Genomic DNA, 19713 nt, shown 5'->3' with positions numbered 1-19713 from the left:
GGATTTTTCTGGTCAGTTATGTCCCCTATCTTGGACCCCAACGGTTCTATGTGCATGTTACAAGTACATGTATGTTCCCTCCAGTTCCAGTTATGAAGACGCAAATACATGTGCGTCCACCGTTAACATGTCCTCTTTCAGATCCGCCATGAATGGGCCGGATATTCCATTCCTAAGTACAAAAGGCCACCGCCTTTATATGGTTCACTTATGCCATTTTTACAGTCCAGGCAAGTAGGCCCTGATTCCGTCATCAAGCTTTTCTTGCTTTCTGTCTCTGAAGCTCCAGTCCGAGCCTGCATCTGTGACCATGAACTTTGTCTCATTCCCTGCGCGGCTCACGAAGCCTGACATCAGCTTGCTGCCTGCCAAGAACTGTATTTCACCTTCGAAATTATCTGCTCCGATCCCTGCCCAATGCATTCCTGTCTAGTAGTTTAAGTAAACATTCTTCCAGCTACCGAGCAAAGGCCCGGTTTCTCTGTCTTCATGCAAGTAATTCATAGTCCTGTTACTATGGAAGATTCCTGCCCTCGCATCTAGTGTAGACACTTAGACGCTTGTACACGCACTAACAGTCAGTATAGAATAAGATTCTACTCTAAGAGACCTCTCTTTTGGATAACATAGTTCTTTAAACATAGGATGTTAGATATGATTTGGGATTAGGTTGACTTGACCCTCCAGACTTCTGTCGCCACATGTAGAGCTAAATGTCAAGTCCCCTCCACCCCCTAGATGCACGTCAATCACACGTCATGCTGCTGCGTGCGCATTTCTGTCAAGTATTTCTGCTGACATTGCGAAATTCTTTCATGTAACCGCCCTCTTATGACATCACATCTGATGACGTTCTTTAAATCACTCCCAGTTACGCCTATTTTTGCTACGCATGTGAAATGTTATCTTTGCTATCAATTGTTACGCCTCTTGTATTGGCCTCACTGTAATGCCTATTGTATAAAAGTAATTGATTGTCAATAACGTATGTACTTCACTTCCTGAACCTTCGTGGTAATGGAACCTGGAGCAACCGATTATAATCGACCATTGGAATAAAGCCCATTCCGAACCTCTAATACCACGGATTCTGCCTCTTATTTACTGAGCTATTTTATTATGTTTCTGTATCAAATTAAGTCCCGGTAATTAAATTATTTACCACACTATGACTAGAGTCATATTAAAATGTTTTACTTTGAATGCTACTTTGTCATGCGTTCTATAGATAAATGTTACATTTTAATTATCAACCTAATAAAATGCGTTATAGAGCCTTCAGATTCGAGGTCGTTTTTCTTGTTCAGCTCCACAGGTCGTAGTGTTAAGGAGGGCCTCGGTATAGAGCAGACTTGATACTTGGAGCAATTAAAGGATTATCTTATCAAAAAAACAAACATTCTACTTTCTGACAGTACATATCTTCTTGACCAGAAAGCGATTGCTGTCAAACCATGTGCCTGGAAAATGGCATGCACAAAATGTTTGCCAATGATTTGGTTTTAGGGCTGTGGCTATATTGGTGTAAACACTACATGTCACACAACATGAGTCATATAATTATTTCTTATTAAACAATGTAGACTTATTGAACAGATGGGGGCAAATGACAGCTACATATTAGTGTTAGCCCTGAGAAACCTCAATCATCGTACAACAGCTTTATAGCTATTTAGTGTATGCATACCCATATTGATGTGCTTTTTGTCCTAGGTCGAGGGAGCCTTTCGGATCAGCATGCTGGTGTGATCTCTGTTCTTGCTCAGCAAGCGGCACAACTCACCTCCGACCCTACTGATGTACCAGTGGTTTGCCTCGAGTCGGATAGTGGGTGAGTTTTTTGTTGTGTTCACCCCTAATTGCTTCACTCTGTAAGTATACACTGAACTCTGTTGTGCAACCTCTGTTACTTCTTTCTTTTTACGGCTGTCTGAGTGCTTTAGTGTGCTTTTTCTATGAAGGGTGGGGAGAACCATGTTAAATAGCTTGCCGCCATAACCTTCCAATATTTAGTAAAACATTGAAATATTTCATTCTAGGTTTGGTTCGTCTGACCATCTAGTCTTCATGTTTCCCTGACTACTTTTACGATGCAGGCTCTTACTACTTATTATGTGCTTTTGCTCCCAGTCTTTTATGAATTGATTTACTGATTTGGATTCATAACTGTACAGGACCTAAAATGACCTCTTACACTGTTGTTGTTTGTCAGAACTTTTTCGGGGATTAGTGGCACTCATGAGTTATTGCTTCTCAACTGTGGGGGTTGAGTCTTTTTACCACTGATTTCCCAGGGCCTGACCTCCTATAGCCACTAAAAACCGAGGTCCAAGTTCACCCCTTTAGGTCTTTGACTCTCAGGGTAAAAAGCCAAGCAGTTCAAGGCGTAATCAAGGGAGTGGTGTGGGGCACACACTGCAGTGGTGGAGCGTTTATTCCGCTTAGGGCTTCACAGCTCATGTAGGTGTAGGTTTAGTTGGTTTGTCTAAAGTCGTGTCTGCTTCTACTGAACAGCATTTCTGTCAGGCCGCTGTACCCGGGCTTTGCTTCTCAGCTGACATGTTCCTACAGGGATGCCCTTGCCGGAATGCCCTCTGCAAGCCTTTCCCAGTGGGAAAGACAGGCTACTTTACAGAGTAGACCCACAGCTCTCCTCTATCAGATTGTTGCAGACTTCTTCAGGGGATGTACCCTCACCTCTGGCAAATTTGCTCTTAATGACACCAGCCATGAATCTCAGTACTCTCCCTGACACTGTGTCAAGGGCACTGGCCAATGAGAGATTGGTTGTGACCTCCGCTAATTTTACTATCTTAGGAGACTTTAATCTCCACTTCGATTCTCCCTCCGAACCTATCATTAGCAACCTTTTGGCAGACCTTGCAGCCTTACAGCTGATCCCTCTTATCCACTCCACAACACATTCTGCTGGTCACCTTCTGGACCCTGTCTTTACCAATATCTTGGAGGCTAAAGCCGATCCACCCAAACCCATGGGTTGGACCGACCATTTCCTTATTAAATTTGTGATATCAGCAGATGTCCAGCCCAATAAGGATTTGCCTTCCTCCTGTTTTAAACGGCCCTGGCACAAACTCCAAAGCAAGGAACTTCACACTATCCTAAGAGAACTCAACTTTGTAACCACTAAAGACATTAATACGTCGTATGCTTCTTTCCAGGACTGGATCATTAAAGGTCTTGATACCCTCATACCAGCTAAATGGACCAGAGGACGTAGCTCCCCCTCCAATCCCTGGTATACCGACAGTTTGAAACTCTTAAGAAAGGAATGTAAAGTAGCAGAACGCAGCTGGAGGAAGGATTATAAGGACAAGGACAAAGCCTCTTACCTGTCCAAGTTAAAACTCTAGCATAAAGCTATACGCGTGGCCCGCGCAGCCTTCTATGCCAAAGAAATTGCTTCCAGCCCCAATCCCACAAAAACCATTTTTAAACTAGTTCAAAAGTTGCAATATTGTGGCAATCCTGCCTCGTGTGTCTCCTCTACACAGCAGTGTGAGGACCTCGCCACCTTCTTTATTGAAAAGGTAAGGAAAATTTATAGTACCTTTTCACAGAACTCCCTTGATTACATTAGCGCCTCTAACTCTCCCTTTAAAGGTACCAGACTTTTATGCCTACCGGAAATCTCCCACGGGGAGCTTCTCATACTTTGCAGAAAGGTTAAATCCGGCGCCCCCTCAGACCCCATGAGGCCGGCCCAATTTCTAGAGGCACTAGATTTTTTTCTTCCTTCCCTGGCTACTCTTCTCAACCTCTCCTTTGCATCGGCAACTGTTCCTACTTGCTGGAAACAAGCATGGGTCACCCCCATTATCAAAAAGCTGACCTTGGACCCCAATAAGCCGGAGAACTATAGGCCCATCTCTTTGCTTCCCTGGGTTTCTAAATTAGCAGAAGCCCATGCTAACGTCGTTCTATCAGATCATATGGCCCGCAACAACATCCTGGACCCTTCTCAGAATGGGTTCCGGCCAGGGCACAGTACGGAGTCTGCCCTCTTGTCTACCACCGAACATCTTCGGACGATACTGGATGCCGGTCAAAGTGCTGCACTGATACTGCTTGGTCTCAGTGCAGCCTTTGACACTGTCTCCCACGACATCCTGCTGAAGCGCCTGGAAGATATAGGGATTAGTGGCTTGGCCCTCGAATGGTTTCGTTCGTTCTTGACGGGCAGATCCTTCCGTGTCTCAGCCCCCCCGTTCACCTCCCGGTCTCACTCAATTGACCAAGGCGTCCCGCAAGGTTCGGCACTCAGTCCATCCCTTTTTAACTTGTATGTTCAACCCCTCGCGGCTGTGGCTAGAGAATGGGACCTCACGTTGGTGTCGTACGCTGACGACACTCAGCTGGTGATTACCCTTACTGAGACCCCCTCTACCTCTGCCGCGAGATTCAGGGATGGACTGGCCGCAGTCGCCCAATGGATGACGGGAAACTGCCTTCAACTGAATGCAGGGAAAACCGAGGTCTTGGTCCTTGGTAAGAACGCCAGCCGCTGGAGCAACCATTGGTGGCCTTCCTCGCTGGGCCCCATCCCTCCCTCCAAAACTTTGGTTAAAAACCTGGGAGTTTGGCTGGACTCATCATTGTGCTATCAAACCCATACCAAAAAAGTGGCAGCTACGTGTGTGGGCCTGCTGAGAAGCCTTAACCCCATTCTTGGCTTCTTCGATCCCAAAACACGCCAGCTGATAGTCCAATCTATTATTCTTTCCCGGCTGGACTATGCTAGTGTCCTATTACTAGGCACTAATAAAGCAGAGACTACTCGGCTTCAACGAATTCAGAACTCTGCAGCCAGGGCTATAGTCGGCCTTCCGAGAAGGTGCTCGGCGAGAGCCACCTTACACAAGCTCCACTGGCTCCCAATGGAAGCCAGGATCCAATTTAAGGCTCTTATTACTGCCTTCAAAATCCTTAAAACTGAAGGCCCTGTACTTCTCCGTCCACTGCTACGACCCTACATCCCCCAGCGCAATCTACGTTCCCTAGGGCAACATCTGGTAGTGGTCCCCCGTACGAAATTCTGCCGTATCGGGGGGCGTTCCTTCAGAGTTCTGGGAGCCAAACTCTGGAACTCTCTTCCCCTCAATATTCGTTGTCTTGATAATTTATCTGCCTTCCGCAAGGCAATTAAAACTCATCTGTTCCCACCACCTTAAGCCTTTGCCCTCTCCGCCCTTCTCAGTAGGCAATGTTATGGTTTCTCAGCGCCGGGACGCCCCGTTGCTGGGGCAGCTGTCGCGCTTCAACAAATTCATAACATAACATAACATAACATGTTATGTTATGTTACATCCACTTGTAACGCGCACGGCTACTCAAAGGTTCAAAATTCCTTTATTCGATATGTAAAAACATTATCATAAAAGTACAATAAAAGTACAATAAAAATCACATTAAAACATCATAGATGAGATAAAATTTAAAAAGAGTGATAGTGAACATATCAGTTTCAGTTAATGCAGATAGAAAATATATTGCATAAAAGGGCAATTTATTCTTTTATGGTTGCATAGAAGCCCTAGTCATTATGATCTTTTTTAAGTAAAAAGATACCACTGCGACGGCTAATGGGCTATCTAAAGCTTTCATTTTAAGATAGGCTGCCCTACAGGAACGTAGTCCCCAGGATTTGAGCAGCGGTTTCAGATAAGTAACCCTTAACAGTTGATAAAATTTACAAAATAAAATGCAGTGGATGTTGGACTGTGATGACAGACCGTCACACGGGCATTTCTCCAAATTTCTCGACCAACAGTTCTGGTTAGGGAATGTCAACAGTCTGAAGAAAGTATCAGTGCGGAAGCGGGTCACAAGCATACGTGAAAATGCAGATGGAATTAAAGAAAAATAATGTTGCATCCCTTCAACAGTAGTGCAGAGTTGATGCTCCATCACGGTATGCTTGGAATTTTCAATGATCCAGCGTCGATTGGCCAGATGGCTAATGGCCAATCGTTTTAAGGTGACTCTAGGGATATTGTTTAGCGTGGCGGGATCAGTGAAAAATTCTGGGTGACCTATATCGTGTAGCAGATTTCTGACATAGTTCAGCCATTTAAATCGATCCGCATTGGTCAAGCTGAGACAGTCCATAATGATTTCCCTGTTAAAGTGTGTTTCAGGAGTAGTCCACACTTTGTGCCATAATATAATGGGCGCAGATTTTATCATGTCCATAATATAGGTAAAACCAAGTTCTTTATGCATAACAAAAACAGAAGTACCAGGTGGGGTGGCCAAGAGGTAACGTAGGAATAGGTTCTCAGAGCGTTGTATAAGGTCTGCCTGATCTATTGCCCAAATCCCAGATCCATATATGCCAGTAGAAACACACTTGGCACGGTAGATCTGTGATAAGGGGATGATTGGCCGTCCCCCTAGTTTTTTCGAGAAGTTAATGAGTGCTCCTATAGCTTTAGAAAAGGCAGCTCCTCTAGCTTGGGCGGCAGCCCGCCAGGAGCCCTTCTTCTCGAAGGTGATACCCAGGTAGGGAAACCTGTCAACACTTTCAAGCTTGCTACCATTTATAAAAATGGAGCATTTTCTCTTCCCTATTCCCAGGCCACAAGACATGGTAAAAGTCTTTGATGCATTAATTTTTAAACCTCGGTGTGACATGAATTCTGTAAAATCATTTACTGCACTTTGGAGGCCCATGCGGGTCTGTGACATAATTGCTGCGTCATCCGCGTAAAGTAGTATGGGTTTCCCATTTATAGTGGGGTAATCGTGATAATTTCTATTAAGATACTGGCCTACAGAGTTTATGTAGAGAGTGAAGAGTAAGGGGGCTAAAATACAGCCCTGCCTTACACCTCTTTTGATGTAAAACCTGTCCGAGCACTCTCCTTGTCTGCCATATCTAACACGGGCTGATGCTCCCCTATAGAGCTCTTTAATAAAGGCGAGAATGGGGTGCTCAATACCAATCTCGACAAGGGATTCCCAGAGGAGCTCGTGGTTGACGCAGTCAAATGCAGAGCTGAGGTCTACAAAGGTCACAAAAAGGTTCCCCTTTTTTGCCTGAGTATATTTGGCAATAATAAGGGTCAGATTCAAACCTTGCTCAATAGTGCCTCTGCCCTGTCTAAAACCATATTGTAAATTTGAAATTATGTCTTGCTAACCCAACCAGACATGCATCCGATTTAAAATGATGCGCCCTGCGACTTTCATAAGGGAGTCGAGCAAGGAAATAGGGCGATAATTAGAGGGGTTGTTCCTATCACCTTTCTTAAAAATCGGGACAACGACCGCTTCGGGCCATGTGTCTATAAAACCTGTTTTGTTCAGGGAGTTTAGGACATTTGTTAACAAAGGGGCCCATAAGTCCAACTGTGCTTTAAAAACGTCAATAGGTACACAGTCAGGGCCGGGGGCCTTCCCAGAAGGGCTTTCTGTCAATGCCATGAGCACCTCTGTGCAGTCAAAAGTGAGGTCTAAGGGAAAAAGGGAGGGAGCGTTCGGCTCTTTATCATGGTTGTAATAAAGATCCAAGCAAGCTGTAGGGGCTGTATGGTCATTTGTATCATATAATGTTCCAAAATGGTCTACCCAAATATCAGCAGATATAGCCATCTCGATCTTGGTATCCCTTGTGCACTTCAAGAAAGGTGCATTAACAGCTTTCCAGAAGGCGGTGTTGTCCCTATTAATGGAGGCTTCCTGTAACGCTTGCCATGCCTCTGCTTTTAACTGTTTAGTTCTTGCCACCCGTGCTACACGGTATTTTTGTCTGGCATCCCTGATTTCCTGCTGGTTACGGGGTTTATTTTTCAGGCTTGTTTTTAGATGTTTCAGAGCCTTTGAACAGGATCTATCAAACCAGCCTATGCTGCTCTGTGGGGTTTTCTTTGGTGCTCTAGAGAGTAAATTCTTAATCTCCGTTGAAATGACGGAGAAGGCCTTTCTAATTGCCTGCGGGCTTTCTAGGGTAGACAAACATATCTGGATATGCTCATATGTATTGTTAATCAGCGAATTAAGGAACCACTTTGTCCCATTTAAGGTAAAGTCCCATCGTGCATCCCAAAGTAATAGGTGGGGTGTAAGACGAGTTTACCCTTAAATCGTCATTAGATGTAACAACTGTTTTAATAGACGCCGTTAATGGGTAGTGGTCACTAATAGCACAGTCCAGTGTCTCCCAGTTAGTAATAATCTCTGAATACCTAGAGGATATCAAGATATAATCAATTATAGAGTGGCAACCTCTCCCATTAAAAGTTGGTTTAAAATCCTTCGGGGGGTTACACAATTCATTCGCATATGATAGATTGAAATGCGATATTAACCCATTCAAAAGGTCACCTAAAGTGGTGTGCAAGAAATGGGAGGTGGTGTCACTTCTAATAGAATCTAGACCACAGGTGCCTCCCATACTCAATGGGCACAGAGAACAGTTAAAGTCCCCTGCCCATATAAGCAACATGTCGGCTTGAAGATGGGACTCAACTTTAATTAGATCTGCCTTTAAGCCGTTAAGGACCGTTTCATAACGGGGACTAGAGATATTATTATAAAAATTGACCAAGGTAATGTTATTATAACGGTTACCTTTTAAGGAAATGATCTGATAATTTTCAGTCCCAATAAAATTGAAAGATAATATGCCTGATTCTACAGATATATAAGTCACTAGTCCACCTCTGTTCCTACCATGCGAGCTCGGCAGTGCTGGAGTATGTAAGGTCTTATATCCTAAGAGATGGAGTTCATCGATAGACCATGTTTCCTGTAGACAGATGATGCTAAAAGTGGAAACAGTTTGTATCCATAAAGGATTCGACAATTTATCGAGAAGGCCTGCCACGTTCCAGGACAAAAGCCTTTCGGCCACAGATTTATTGTTAATGCCGGTATTACTACTCATAGCACCGTTGGAGTGCTCAGGGGTGTCGTTTAACTGGCAGGGAGCAGATGGGGCTAAAGAACATACCATAACGTCAGTCTGATGTTGATTCAGAGATGGATTAAAAAATAACCCATCACATGAGGGACTATGCTCAGAGTTTGAGGGATAAAAATTAGTGGATATTGCTATGTTTGTTTCAAGGTTCCCAGGGCTGATGAGGTTGATCTTATGGGTTAGGTGATCTACCTCTAGAGTATGTTGGAAAGGGCTTCGTGTAACAGTTTTACTCGGCTCATTGTTCAGCTGGGGAAGTCAATCTAAATCGTCCAAGCTGGAGAAGATGGCAAATCTATTAGAGATAGGGAAAGGTGTGTAAAAAGATTGAGCGTTGGGTCTGGGTAAGATGTGTGGATTTGGGGGATTTAACAAAAGAGAACGCGGGTAAAAGTAACTAAGGCGTGTGTCGAGATACCTGGGCCGCTGGTTGGGATATACCAGTCTATAATGTGGCGCAATACCCTGCGGTCTCTGAAATTTATAATAATTACGTCACCCTTGATATCCTTTGGCCTAAAACCTACCCAATCCAGCCTTCTTACATGAAGTATTTCCCCGTTGATATCATTGGGGAGGGTCCTATTTTTAGTGAGCCAATGAACAACCTTATTTTTAAGTTCCTGATAGCTCTCTGATTTGTCCCTGGCGAGTACTGGAACACCAGCGAGAATCACCACATATGGGGCTGCTTCTGGGGGAAGGTCAATGTGGTTGGTCATTCCCTCCGGGCCTAACTGAAATGACTGTGTATGAGCATTGTCAATGTTGGAGTCTGCCGAGTTATACTTTGGGATGACTGTGGAATGTTTACTAACTAGGGCGCTATTTTCCTGTGTGCGCTTGGCTGGAGATAAAGTTACCATTCTAGATGGTGATGTTACCTGAGTTGATTTTTGGTCTGGGAAGGTATGGCCAGCGTTTGATAAATCAATGGGATTTGTTGGGAGACTGGAGTTAGAATCCCTAGTAGATGTGGTAAATAAGGTGACAGTTGTTTCCAGGGATGTTAGCTGGGCAGCAAGATTTTTCATTCGCTCCACTAATGGGGAGAGTAAAGACTTCACCAGATGCTCAATATCGAGTAAGAAATTAGAGGGGTATGGTGGGCGTGGCTGGATATCGTCCTGTACAGATTCTACAGGTGTTGAAGTCTGGTCAATTGAAGGGGTAGGTTTGGGAAGATGGACATTGGTATTTTTCTTGCGTTTTGTAATTTTAGTGCCGATAGGTTTGTTCCTGGGGTTTTTTTTCTTAGCTTTCTTAACGGTTTTAATCAGAATCTGTTCCGTTGTTGAGTTATCAGTTGTGCATAGGATATCGGAAGTGTACCCATTATTGGTATTGGGCACAATTGATGTGACCATGGCAGCAAGGGTCTGTGGGATGGGATTCAAATCAGGTGCGGAGGGCACAACTGGGGTAGAGATAGAGGTGGTAGGAGGTGATGGGGCACTCACAATATGTCCTAGCGACGAGCGTTTTTGAAAAAGAGGCTCTAAGGACAAACAACGTTCAGTGATAGCAATCTCATGCTCCAAGACGGTGGCAGCCCTGGTAATGAAGTGGTCTAGGGTCCCCCTAACTGATCCTCCCATCACGGATTTCCGGCTTTGGCTTGCGAGGGTGGTCATGGTATCTCTATGATATATGGGACAGGGTGAAATCAAAAGCTAATACAGTAATGACAGAAATCAGGGTACTGCAGACAAATAGAATTTAAATAGCCTAGGAGCAAGGGCAGTACTTCACAAACGGGGCCACAACCAGACGCTGACAAAGTCCTGAAGGTTGATATGGTGACTTCGATCCAACCCTCACACAGGGAATTGACAACTACAGTAATAATCTAATGTCATGAAACAGTACCTCCAGACCGTTAGAAAAAGCTATGGCTCTGCTCTGCTTCTTCCTGCCTCTGAGGGCCACAGAGGGCCCGCCCTTTGCCTGGGCTTAGCCCGGCGCCCGCCCGCGCGCGTCCAAATACTGGATCTCACGATATTGACTCGCACAGGATTCAAGCTTCCCGCTCCACCGAGGGAGCAGCGTTCTTTTGAGCGCCTCCGGGCGCGTGGTTGACGTCACGGGGCGCTGGGGCACCTGGGAGCTGTAGTTCCCCCGCTACAGGGCCGCGAGGTGATGTGGCAGCGACAGCAGGGTGACGCTCAGCAGAGGAGCCCGAGTAAACAGAGGTGAGGCTAGAGATAGGAGGGGAGGGCACCAGCAGCTTCCCCCGTCCAAATACTGGATCTCACGATATTGACTCGCACAGGATTCAAGCTTCCCGCTCCACCGAGGGAGCAGCGTTCTTTTGAGCGCCTCCGAGCGCGTGGTTGACGTCACGGGGCGCTGGGGCACCTGGGAGCTGTAGTTCCCCCGCTACAGGGCCGCGAGGTGATATGGCGGCGACAGCAGGGTGATGCTCAGCAGAGGAGCACGAGTAAACAGAGGTGAGGCTAGAGATAGGAGGGGAGGGCACCAGCAGCTTCCCCCGTCCAAATACTGGATCTCACGATATTGACTCGCACAGGATTCAAGCTTCCCGCTCCACCGAGGGAGCAGCGTTCTTTTGAGCGCCTCCGGGCACGTGGTTGACGTCACGGGGCGCTGGGGCACCTGGGAGCTGTAGTTCCCCCGCTACAGGGCCGCGAGGTGATGTGGCGGCGACAGCAGGGTGACGCTCAGCAGAGGAGCCCGAGTAAACAGAGGTGAGGCTAGAGATAGGAGGGGAGGGCACCAGCAGCTTCCCCCGTCCAAATACTGGATCTCACGATATTGACTCGCACAGGATTCAAGCTTCCCGCTCCACCGAGGGAGCAGCGTTCTTTTGAGCGCCTCCGGGCACGTGGTTGACGTCACGGGGCGCTGGGGCACCTGGGAGCTATAGTTCCCCCGCTACAGGGCCGCGAGGTGATGTGGCGGCGACAGCAGGGTGACGCTCAGCAGAGGAGCCCGAGTAAACAGAGGTGAGGCTAGAGATAGGAGGGGAGGGCACCAGCAGCTTCCCCCGTCCAAATACTGGATCTCACGATATTGACTCGCACAGGATTCAAGCTTCCCGCTCCACCGAGGGAGCAGCGTTCTTTTGAGCGCCTCCGGGCGCGTGGTTGACGTCACGGGGCGCTGGGGCACCTGGGAGCTGTAGTTCCCCCGCTACAGGGCCGCGAGGTGATGTGGCGGCGACAGCAGGGTGACGCTCAGCAGAGGAGCCCGAGTAAACAGAGGTGAGGCTAGAGATAGGAGGGGAGGGCACCAGCAGCTTCCCCCGTCTAAATACTGGATCTCACGATATTGACTCGCACAGGATTCAAGCTTCCCGCTCCACCGAGGGAGCAGCGTTCTTTTGAGCGCCTCCGGGCGCGTGGTTGACGTCACGGGGCACTGGGGCACCTGGGAGCTGTAGTTCCCCCGCTACAGGGCTGCGAGGTGATGTGGCGGCGACAGCAGGGTGACGCTCAGCAGAGGAGCCCGAGTAAACAGAGGTGAGGCTAGAGATAGGAGGGGAGGGCACCAGCAGCTTCCCCTGTCCAAATACTGGATCTCACGATATTGACTCGCACAGGATTCAAGCTTCCCCGGCTACTCATGAGTGTCCCGACGCTGTGCCACAAAGGTGAAAGAGAAAAAGTTCTAAGCAAACAGATGAGTCTTCAATCTCCGTTTAAACAATACAGGGTCCTGAATGGAGCGTAAGTCAAGGGGAAGAGCATTCCAGGCCAAACTGGCCTTAACAGCAAAGGAGCTTCCCCCGAGCCTCTGAAGCTTAAAGCGTGGGACCCGGGCAAGGCGGAGGGACATAGAGCGGAGAGCACGTGAAGGAACATAAAAGGAAAAACATTTCTGAAGATTGAGAGGGCCGTGCCCATGGAGAGCCCGATGAGCCAAGATCAGAGATGTAAATTTAATTCTATGCGCCACCGGGAGCCAGTGGAGAGAGCGCAGATGATGGTGCATGCTGATCCTAGCTGAAATGCCCAATAGCAGTCTAGCCGCCGTATTCTGTATGACCTGAAGTTTTGTCAGCGAATAAGCCGGAATACCAACATAGAGGGCATTCGCATAGTCCAAGTGTGACAAGATCAGGGCACAAGTAACTGTTTCCTTCGCCGCCTGTGGGAGAAGCGGAAAGAAAGACCTAAGAGTCTTAAAAAGGCCAATACAGCAGCCGGTCAGTTTCTTAATGTGTGTCAAAAAGGAAAGGGACTCATCAAACCATATACCCAGATTTTTGGCAGGCTGGCCTGTGGAGGAAGGCAGAGGAAAGTCCGATGGCCACAGTAAATTTCGAAAGTTGGAGGAGAATCTGCCAAATGGCAGGATCTCGGATTTCTGTTCATTACACTTCAGCTGTGCGTCCGCTAACCAATTAAAGACGGCAGCAAGGCAATGTTGCGCCACTTGGGCCGATTCCGAGGGCTTATCCCAGGTGAAGAGTAACTGGGTGTCGTCCGCATTGGCCATCACCTTAGCCCCTAGCTCCTCTGCCAGATAAATCAAAGGAGTGATGTAGATATTGAAGAGGAGCGGGCTAAGAGAGGAGCCCTGTGGGACCCCGGTCGTGACCAACTGAGAAGGGGAGGAGCACGGGGGTAGCCAGATGTGCTCAGCACGATCCTCCAAAAAGGACCTTACCTAACTCAAATCATTCATATCTGGTTCAGCCCTCCTCTTATACTTCTTTACAGACATGGATTTTGGATTCTCCATTCTCTGTTCTGGAACAGGTTTCAGGCTATATCCTTATTTGTGTATCCCTTCTTCCCAGATTAGACACTGTCTTTGTCTTCAGGTTCAGCAACATGGGGCCTGTGAAAGGAGTCTCAGAAGAGAGCATCCATAACATGAGCACAAAGAGTGAACAGCCATTTTGGAAGTAACACCACTGGGGAACAAAATTGAGGCCCTGATCTGAAAGGTTACCCACCTCCCCAAACGCTCAATCTAGGCTAATAGGAGTGCTCCTGGAAGGTTCAGAATGTAGGATCTCACCAAATGGTTACTTTTGCACTTCTATAAGGAGCCCTGTCACCTTAATCCCACATTTCTTAGTGTTGTATCCAATGTACCCATTAATTATTTTGTTTGGTGAGCAGGAATGCAGTGTCTTATTGCACACTATTCTGAGATGTGTGCACAAATGGAACTTACAATGAGTCATTATGCAAGCGAGCCTTCTACCTCTTGAGTGAGCAGGTGAAAGAACTGTTTAATCTTTTACACAAATGATCTAAATGGTAAATTTAATTTGAAATGTTATTATTCAAACTTTATTGTCTAAAGGCAAATAGGTAGTAGTGAAATTTAGGAGAGGGTGTGGTGCAGCTAATGCAATAAACCAATCTTGGAATTCCAACAGAAAATCCAAAGAGGAGTTTTGTTACATTTAGCATGCTCTTTTCCTAACTGACTGCAGCTTGTCCCCTGCCCAGGCTTCATTCTGGCTTCCAATTCTACCTTAGGTGCTATGCTAAATATATATATTTAAAAACCAAAGGTTACAGAGACGTTATACTTCGCCTCAGGTTTCACTCATACAGGACCAGAGAAATTCAGCAGTTATAGTTATCTCTGCAAACTATAACTCGCGCCCCCCAGTGCACTGCTTATGACCTCACATATTACATCACTCATGACAAGACATGGTCAGTGACATCACTCATGACATCAACCACAGAATCACTGACGCACCCACTCACACCCCATAGAACCTTTGATACACCAACTCCCACTCAACTATTCACAAACCCATTCACAGATCCATACCAGTACTTACACACCCACTCACTGACTGATTCATAGATCTACACACACATCCACTCACTCACCGATACAGCTACTCATACACCCACTCATTTATTAATACAGCCATTGACATATTCACCCATACAGCCACTCACACACCGAGTTAGTCACCCATAGTGCTACTCATACACCTAAACACTCACTCATACAGTCAATCAAACAGCCACATATTCACCCATACATTTAAACACACACCCACTTATTTACTCATACAAATACTAACACATATTAACTCACCTATACAGTCACTGACAGAAGCACACACTCACTCATATAGCCACTCACATTCACTCACCCATGCAAATAGTCACTCATATACCACATCAGTTACCTATACTTCCTTTCACATACCCAGTTACTCACCCATATACCACTGACACACTCCCTCACCAACACAGTCATACACACACACACACACCCATTCAGCCCCTCATACACGCACACACTAACACATACAGCCACTGACTCACCCACTCACTCATCCATACAGGCACACACTCCCTCACCACCAACATACTCAGACACCCGTAGAGGTACTCAGACAATCAATCAGTCACCTGCACAGCCACTCACGTACCCACTCACATACTCATATAGCCACTTAGACACCAACTGACAGACAGATACTGACATTCACAGAACCAGTCACTCACCCATACATTCACTGAGATACCTAATCACTCAATTATACAGTCAGTTGCACACCCACTGAATCATCGATACAGCCACTCCTGCACCCACTTATTCACCAATACACGTGCGTATATAAATGTAACATTCATAAACTTTTTAAAAACACCCATAGTCACTGAATGATGTTATCAGTGATGTCACTGACCATGTCATGAGTAATGTAATATGTGAGGTCCTAAGCAGTGCATTGTGAGGGCGCGAGATATAGTTAGCTCAGCTAACTATAACTGCTGAATTTCTCTGGTTTTGTATGAGTGAAACCTGAGGCTAACTATAATGTCTCTGTGAAGTTTTTTTAATTCCATTTCCTAATTATAACGTCCCTGTAAACTTTCAGTTTTTTTCTATGAATTTCTGAGGTTTTTTAAATGCTAATTCCTACCTATAACATCCCTATAACCTTTGTTTTTTTCAGTAAATTTCTATGTTTTTATTACTAGTAGTCACGTTTGCAGAGTGGTGGAGAAAGGGTGCTGGGCCTCTGACCAGCTCTCGGGAATGATGCTGTGTAGAACTTACAGGAGGTGCCAGGAGGGCTTCTTATCCCTCAAGGTCCCTCAAGAGTAAAGTGGACTTCATCCACCAACCAGTAGTGGACCACGTGCCGTGTTTTGCAGAATAGTGGAGAAGAGGGGCGTGGCCTCCGAAGACCACTTAGCAATCCCTCTATGTGGGACTTATTGGAGAGAACAGGAGGGGTAGGTGGCCCCCAAGGACGTCCTTGGGGGCCAACTACTGATCCTATTACCTCCAGTAAGTCCCACACAGCAGGATTGCTGAGACCTGATAGGAGGCCACACCCCCTTTCTCCACAACACTGCAAACGCACCTCCATACACACTACTAGTAGGGGGATGAAGTCCCCTTGGATATTGAGGGTCCTTGGGGACCAACTACCCCTCCTGTTACCTCCAGCAAGTCCCACACAGTGCGTTTGCCAGGATAATTTCGGTGGCCACACCCCCTTTTTCCACCACTCTGCAAACACGCCTCCTGGCACACGACTAGTTGGGGGATTAAGTCCCTTTGGCTCTTGAGTCCCCTTGGAGGACAACTAGCCCTCCTGTTACCTCCTGTAAGCCCCACACAGTGGGATTGCTGAGAGGTGGTCAGAGGCCATTCCCCATTTCTCCACCACTCTGCAGACATGCCTCCTTGCACACTACACGTTGGGGTGAAGAAGGCCACTTTAGTTCTGAGGCCCTCAGGAGGCAAAGGGACCTCATATCCCCACCAGCATTGCGCTGAGAGGCAGGTTTCAGAGTGGTGGAGAAAGGGGGTGTGGCTTCCGACCACCTATCAGCAATCCCGCTGTGTGGAGCTTAATGTAGGTAAGAGGAGGTCTTGTTGGCCCCTAAGGACCCTCAGCAGTGAAGGAGACTTCATCCTCCAACTAGGAGCGCGCCAGGAGGCGCGTTGGCAGAGTAGTGAAAAAAAGGCCAGGCCTCCGGTGAGTTGCCTGCTTATTTTTTCTTTCCTTTTTTAGGAAGGGGGGCTGCAGGGTCCCCCTTCTGTTGTAAATTGAAACCACGATGTGATTAAGCATTCACTAAAGACATGAATTCCCCTTTTATGACCAAGTCTCTTTCGTTATGTTGACTAAAGTCTGGACTCCATTTTGTATTGACATGTCTCCACGTGCTTAACACGAGAAGAGTCCTATCTTCGTGTTAGTTGCTCTTGCAATCTGCCTAGTAACAGTCTATAAATAGCTCCTTTGTCCGTCTGGCGCATACCCAGGCTTGACCACATCTGTTATCAGTTAGTCCTTGCTTGACCATGTTTTCGCGGGCTCAAGGAGTGTGTCAGCTCCGCCCACATATTGATCTTGTATCGAAAATGTCCATAAAAGGTAATATTCTTTGCCTCATGTTGTATCCACCCACTTATGAGCCCCTCTGTTGTGTATAAAAGGGGACCGTGTACGCAAGTCCTTTGTGCTACTCTATGCAATACTGAAGGGTGTTGTATGGATTGTAGGACCACCCTTAAGGGTTAATAAACTTTGTCTTTGTACTTTGCAGTTTCCGTGCCAACTTCCTTATAGATTCCATTGCAGGAGAGCGAACCCTTGTGTCCTCCGGGCCTAGCTGGGGCCTGTATTCATCAATTGGCGCCCGTCACGTGGGGCTCATCGGCGACTCGGATGCTCGAAGGATTGGTCGCGATGAAGGTGAGGAATTTGGCCGGGGATGTGATCACTGCCAGAGGCACTTTAGTCCTGGCATCCCGAGGTTTTTCTTCCTTCCCTTCCGAGCTGACCATCTGGGTGGCGCCGGTCCTCGACTGAGACCTCTTCTGTCGGTCCTGCCGTGACAGCCGTTTGGGCGAATTTTGGAGCTTGGCAGTTGGAATCTGGACTCTTGATTGGTAAGAACCGTTGTACGGTACTTGCTCCGAGTTTTTGAAGCCTGGTTTGGCTATTTGAGTTTGATTTGTGATGACCGGTCATATCTTGTATTGGCTATTGTGAGAATATATGCGTTGCAACACATATAGGCAGGTAATGTGGAGATATTTCTCCGGAACTGTGTAACTTTGAACGGCACAACGTTTAAGTGCCATTTCTGATAATACTGCATATTTTGCATTATTTTTGAGCATGCCTGCTTTTAGCGCACTCCGTAAGTGGTGCTGCTGCTTTGGAAACCGGTTAAACCTCGAGGAATCTGCTCCAGCCCCCCCAGAGGGGACTCCTAATAGGGATATGTATGTGAAGCATGGTCTTTCCTCTATAATGTACAGCACGATATGGAGGAAATACACCAAGAAGGATCCTGAGTTGCGATGGCCTTTGTATGGATCGTTTGATATGCGTAAGATTGAGTATGTGGAACAGTGTATGTGTAAACGGCGTGCTCGTCAAGACATGTTTGAATGTGTGCGATTATGGGTGAAGGAAGTGCGTGAGCGAGAGAAACGTGAGAAAGCGCTGTTTGATAAAGAGCAACGGAAGAATGATCATGTGAGAGCACAGGAAGCAAAGCGTCGGGAGGAAAGAGAACTGGCGGAGAGACAAGAGAAAGAGCGTCGGTTGCAAGTCTCGGGTCAATATGCTGTTCGTCAATCACTTTATCCTGTCCTTAATAATCCTGACGATGATTTTTATTTATTAGATCGTTCTCCGCCCCCTTATGTCGGCGCGTCTGCCCCGAGGTCACAAGATTCTGGATCGGTTTCGGGTAAGGTAGACACGCGGTCCATGTTATCGGCTGACCGAATGGGTGAGCTTCGGCAAGTTTCCTATCGTGCACTTAAGGGCAAGTTATCCCTTGCTGAGTTGTTGAATTCCTGGGAGCTGTGGCAGGATAGAGAGAAGTTGTATTTTTTGGGCCACTTTTCTGATGAAGTGATTGCTGCTTTCCGGAAATATTCCAGTGTCTTTGAGCCTGACGATGTGGTATCAGATGCTAAAGCATTGCGTAATGGTGTTTTCTCTCCCTCTAAGGCGCCTGATGCGGTTCGGCGGCTGTTTGCATTGCGGGACGCGGTGAGGGACCTTAAAGAGAAAGCACGCCAACAAGCTGAGGAGGAGAAGCAGTCGGATTCGCATACCGGAGATGGCCACTCATCCACCTCCCAGTCAGATAAGAGCGACCTAGTGCATGCTAAACCAATGCGAGAGGCGGCACCTTTGTATGTTCCTCCTAAAGGAGCGGGGACTAGTTCGGATATTACCTCCGCCGATGCTAAGGGATATTTTGTGTACAATTGGGTTTATACTCCTTGGCATAGGGCTGATGTCATGGCATTAAAAAATGCATTGCCTGATCCCCGCAAGAATCCAGCGGCCTTCTACGAAGAAGTGGAGGGGGCCCTGAATTCTTGTACTATGACCTTAGCAGATATAGATCTGTTCTTTGGGCTTATTTTACCACCAGATATGTGGCGATCTGTGCGGAAGGTGGACGATGTTGCCGCTTTTAAAGCTCGGTGGTCTGAGCTGGAGGATGAGGATAGGGAGAGGAAGCCCGCGCAGAAACCACCTCAGCTTATCTTAGATCTCCCTGCTGCTATTCTGACTAAGTTGAAGACAATCATCCCCCCTAAAAAGATTGACTGGAATATGCTAGCCTCGTGTAAGCAGAAAGTTGACGAATCAGTTGCAGATTTCTTTACGCGCTTTGAGGAGACGTTTCATGATTTTAGTGGTCAGTCACTTACGGATGATACGGGTCGACACCTCTTTGCTGATAAATATGTGGCGAATTTACTACCGGCGATCGCAGCCCGCCTAAAAGCGAGTGAAAGTTCTTGGTCCACTGCGACCCCGA

The 19713-nt window shown here is 46.9% G+C and overlaps 1 protein-coding gene across 1 annotated transcript in view; it reads left to right on the top strand.

The window, feature by feature from the left end:
- The window catches only part of LOC146872019 (ragulator complex protein LAMTOR5-like), a 195262-nt gene that overhangs the window by 61698 nt on the left and 113851 nt on the right, over positions 1 to 19713 (top strand). Inside the window, exon 3 of the mRNA XM_085650256.1 lies at positions 1714 to 1831. Within this exon, the coding sequence (XP_085506382.1) occupies positions 1714 to 1831 (118 nt within the window). The remainder of the gene's footprint in view (positions 1 to 1713; positions 1832 to 19713) is intronic.

This window comes from Triturus cristatus, chromosome 1_1 (assembly GCF_964204655.1).
Source record: "Triturus cristatus chromosome 1_1, aTriCri1.1, whole genome shotgun sequence".
Taxonomy (NCBI): Eukaryota; Metazoa; Chordata; class Amphibia; order Caudata; family Salamandridae; genus Triturus; species Triturus cristatus.
This window is presented reverse-complemented; position numbering and strand designations above follow the sequence as displayed.